The following is a 4800-nucleotide window of genomic DNA, read 5'->3' as shown; positions in this document are numbered from 1 at the left end:
GTAGTGAGGTGGGGGTTGGGCTCTTCTCCCCAGTAATTAGCGATAGGACGAGAGGAAATGGTCTCAAGTTGTGCCAGGGGAGGTTCAGGCTCGACATTAGAAAGAACTTCTTCACTGTTAGAGTTGTTAGGCATTGGAACGGGCTCCCCAGGGAGGTGGTGGAGTCATCGTCCCTGGAGGTGTTCAAAAAACATTTAGATGTGGTGCTTCAAGACATGGTTTAGTAGACATGGTGGCATCAGGTATAGGGTTGGACTTGATGATCTTTGAGGTCTCTTCCAACCATAATGATTCTATGATTCTATGATTCTAAAGAGAATCTAACTTTCTAGCTTTGCTCCGGTTCTCCCCAGGTGGGAGGGGAAAAATTAAGAAAATCTTCAATGACACGTATTAAGCCGAAGTTTTAAACAAACACGAAAGGAAGGTTTATACTGTAGAGTTTTGTACATGTTGCTGTGGAGGCCAACAGCTGAAACAGGAGGAATTCTGCCAGACTCTGTCTGTTAGGAGGTAAACTGTTGCTGCTTTTCTGAAGTGCTACCCTCAGCTGCACTGTGCCTCACAGCCTGTCCTGAGAGCTCAGTACCGCGGCTGTCAAGAGGGATGCTGTATGCTTTCAGTCACTTCCAAGCACTGGAAATACGCTCCTCAGAAACCTGTCTTATTGCTTGTTCCCAACCTTGTTTCTAAAACTTTTTCCCTTTCTCTGCTCCCAATTCAGAAGCAGATGCCATTGGCCGGAGATGGGAATCATTTGAGTCCCAAAGTGCTATGTTAAGTGAGTAACAGTTTTTCCTACAGACCTTGCTTGTTGCTTTTACCTTGTCCTGAAAAATATTTTGTTTTTCCTTGCAAATAATAGCCTTCTCTCTCAGCACCCTTTTGAAGTTGAGGGAGCAATGTGGGATTTGTGGGATGCCAGCAGCAGCAAGAGATGCTTCTGTGCACTGTGCCTCTGTGGTACAATTTTTCCTTTGTCTGTGACTCAGTAGCTCAGATCAGAAGCTCCTGATTTTCCTTCAGGAATGCTCCACTGTTCAACATCAAAAAATGGCAAGTAAAATTCTTCCTAAGGGCCAAGTTCTCGTAAGGACCACTAACTTCTGCAAGAAAGAAGGCCCAAGTAGTATGTGAATAATGTTGGGTGCTAGACTGCGGGGAAATCTGATGACCCTATACACCCTCTCTACAACTGTAAAGAACACCAAAGCTATTGAATTACAAGTTCTTAAAAGAATATCACATTAAGGTTGGTGTCCTTTCACCACGGAGCTGTAAGGCCTCTTTTTTCAGCAGAGAACTCCTGAAATTATACAATTCTGTTCTTCAACCCTAGAGATTGATTTAATCTTCAACTTCACACCAGTTCTTAAACGCATCAGTCTGTCTCCACTGATGATGTAGGAGTCTGGTTGGCTGTCAAAGACCGAGTGCTCACAGCACTGCTACGAGCTCTTTCCCCACAAACTCAACCTGTCCACCGTAGCTCGCTCCGACAGCACTATCCCAACCAAGAGGTACTTTCTGCGACCACCTCTTTGTGGCCTCCCTGATGACATATGAAGCAAGGCTAGCGTTGCAGAAGGGCCCGATATTCGTAGGGGTGTCAAATGGCCAAGCCTGCCGCAGTCATGGAATAGCCTTTAGAGGGCGTGGTGCATCTGGGAAATGATGGGAGCCATCATCTGGGAGAGACAGGCTGGCTAGACCCTGGCCATACCCTTATGCCAGGCAGTTGCCTTCTTTCTTCTTTGCCCAGTTGTGCAGTGACCACCCTGCTGTCAGGCCAGCTATTGCCCACCTCTTCTCTTTGCCAGCACAGCTTCTGCAGTGGTTTTTGTGCTTGCTTCTTCCTGCTGCATCAGCTTGTGGAGCAGCCCTTCTAACGTGTTCATGTACCCCCCGCAGGTGCCTTTGAGGTTGTGATTGCCGTGCTCCTCGGGATCTGCATCATGGTGGTCCTGGTGATCATTGGCTACTTCTTCCTGAAGAACAGGAAGAAGAACAGCCGCCGCCGTCAGCCGACTACTGCTACCAACTCAACCCTCTCCACCACAGAGGACACAGAGCATCTGTTTTACAGCAGTGCCACCAAACCAGTCTGACCTACAGCCTCTCTCTCTCTCCAGCCCAGCACTGGGGCACTCCCCAAAACTTCTGGAGTTCTGATTTTAGACACGGGCCTGTGCCTGAAGGACTCTTTCTCTTTGAAGACATTTGTAGCATCAGGCCAAGATCTAGCCATGATTTGGCAGTACTAGTGTTTGTGATTGTCTTGGCTAAATGGCCGCTCTGGAAAGTGAGGATCCAAGAGCATTTTGACGCTCTCTGGTGTCTATCCCTTCCTAACCTCAAACAACCCAGTTAAACTCTGAATTACACCTTTCCTCCTGCTCAAATCCGGAGCACAACTCTGCTCAACTTACTGAAGGACCCCGAGACTGGATCTTTGTAGCATTCATGTTGGTGAATGGAGCCAGCAATTTTTTGTTTGCAGTGCCACTTTCTGCCAACCAACCTTATATCTTCCCCCCTTTCCGTCAGTCCTCTGCAAGGTGGCCCTGCCTTGCAGGAGTCCTTCTGGTCGTGATGAGCCTCTTGAGGGCTGTGAGATTCACGTAACTGTCCAGACCTGTTCCCAGGGCTCTGTGACACTCTCCAGTGGTTCCTGGTTTTGAGATGGAAGGAAACAGAAATACCCGCTTTAATCACTAGGCTTTGCTTTTTAACAGAAAAGCACACCTAGATTTTTTTCTACCTGGCTGCCATGTTACAGCCTCCTATGTACAGTACGTGTCCACCATTTTCTCTCTGTGAGTTGCCCTGGTTGCTTTTCAAGTGTTCAGTCTGAACCCAAACACATTGAGAAAATACCTATTTATTCTCACATGAAAGGAAAGGAAACGTTTCCTGCTGATGGTGAGGGCAAGGTAGAAGGACCCAGCTCCCTCACAGTTGGACCTTTGCTGCAGCTTTGATTTTACTGTGATCTCCTTGGTGCATGCAGCCTGACCTGAGTCCCCGGCATCTCCCAGAGCACAGGAGTGGGCTGGATACCTCCAGGTAATGTCCCCAGGCTCCTGCTGGCCTGTCCCTCCCGGTGCAAGATGAGCCCAGCCCCGGGAGCTCCAGAGCTCATCCCTGGCCCCATGGCAGTGTGTGACATCCCCACTTTGGCGAGGTCCCGCGTGTTCCCCCGCAGGCTGTTTGCAGTGAGGTGCTTCCCAAATCTGTACTGCTGCATCTCTGTTGTCCAGGCTTGTACCTCTGAGAGCTGAAGACTTCTGTTGGGGGCAGAAGCTGCTATTTCTGACGTGCCCGGTACACTTTGTCAGCTGTGGGGTTGGCACCAATCCCCAGACTTCCAGTGCCTGCTGCTCTTGGAAAACTCCTGCTGTGAAGAGAGAGGAAATCAGTACATGTGTGCAGTGTGTGTAAGAAGCATAAATCTATGCACAGACTTTAGTTTAAATGCTTGGACCCTTCCAGGGCCAAGGGCAGAGTGGCTCTGGAAGGCTCTGGTGAAGCCATGCCTGGCTCAGGGTACGGCTCACGTCCTCACAAACGCAGCTGCAGGAGAGCTGCCTCGTTGGGCCGATCCCTTAGCTGGAAGGGAAGAAACCACTGCCCACAGCCTGCTGGCAATCTGACTGCTCACTCCTCCCCATCACGGGCATCTGCCTCAGTGTCCCTGGGGCTGGTCAGATTCCTCAACGGCTTTTCGTGATCTGTCTTGTATCATTTCTTCCATCTCTTTCTTTTTCCCAGAGCCTATCATGGCCTATGCAATAAACCTAACATCTTGATTATTATTTTTTTTTTTGGTGCGCTCACTCTGATAATAAAAAGGAATTGTTTGTCTTATCTGACTTGGGAGTGGTGTCTGAGAAGCAATGACCCGCCGAGGGGGCAGGTACCATTCCCATGCCGTTTCTCTCGCACCCTTTCATCTGCCCAGGCTGCGGTAGCTCAGGGGAGAGCGCTCAGCACCGATCCCATGGCTCGGGGAGGGCTGGGAGTCAGGGATACAACATGTGTGGATACCTGGAGAGGCAACTACTGCGTGAGGTGTGCTGGGAGTGAGATCATTACCCACCAAGTCACCCAGAGAGCAAGGCAGGGTGTAACCTGAAACTGGGTTCCAGCTGGTCAGACTGGTTTGGGGTTTGGGTCTGAAACCAGAAGCAGACACTGTTCTTCAAGCCGGAGTTGCTCTAGCTGTGTCTCCAGGCTGGTGATCGCTCAGGCACTGCAATGTAAAGTTAGCTAAGTGTAAATTTGGCTAATGGGCAATGGATATGTATGGGAACCAGGCGAACCTGCTCCTGCCTCACTGACCTGGCAGCGCTGGGCCTCCAAAGGCCGCTGCACAGCGGGAAGGCTCTCTCCCCTCCGCTCGGCTCTGGACGGTGGGGTTTGCTCTGTCACTACCACCTCTCTCTTCCCCAACTTCCCCAACTCTCCCCCAGCTCTCCTGTCCAGCCATTTCCAGCTACTTATGTCTACGTTATCCCCCACGTCCCCCAAAAAGCTGCCTCAGGAGCAGCTCTCTGCTGAGCCGTGCTCTGCTCGGCCGATGGGGGACGGGGGCTGTGAGGAGTGCCGCCATTTTGGTACAACGCGACTCAGGGGAGGCTCAGACACACAGCTGGCACCGGGGCCAGACCCAGGCAGCGACGGCCGTGCCGCACACCCACACGTGTAACCACGCACCCGGGTGTCTGCGTTCCCTGGGTTTTACCGTGTGGGGTCACCCAGGCTGCGCCAGCAGCTCCTGCGTGGGGCAGCTGGGGAAAG

The 4800-nt window shown here is 51.1% G+C and overlaps 1 protein-coding gene across 1 annotated transcript in view; it reads left to right on the top strand.

Moving 5' to 3' along the window:
* Nucleotides 1-2334, top strand: part of SPINT1 (serine peptidase inhibitor, Kunitz type 1) — an 18774-nt gene extending 16440 nt beyond the window's left edge. Inside the window, exons 9-10 of the mRNA XM_009694618.1 lie at nucleotides 725-781; nucleotides 1912-2334. Of these exons, the coding sequence (XP_009692920.1) occupies nucleotides 725-781; nucleotides 1912-2108 (254 nt within the window). The 3' untranslated portion in view covers nucleotides 2109-2334. The remainder of the gene's footprint in view (nucleotides 1-724; nucleotides 782-1911) is intronic.
* Nucleotides 2335-4800: the final 2466 nt, after the last annotated feature.

The sequence above is a fragment of the Cariama cristata genome, unplaced genomic scaffold (assembly GCF_000690535.1).
Source record: "Cariama cristata isolate BGI_N322 unplaced genomic scaffold, ASM69053v1 scaffold8952, whole genome shotgun sequence".
NCBI lineage: Eukaryota > Metazoa > Chordata > Aves > Cariamiformes > Cariamidae > Cariama > Cariama cristata.
Note: the sequence above shows the minus strand (reverse complement) of the source record. Positions and strands in the feature narration are given on the sequence as shown.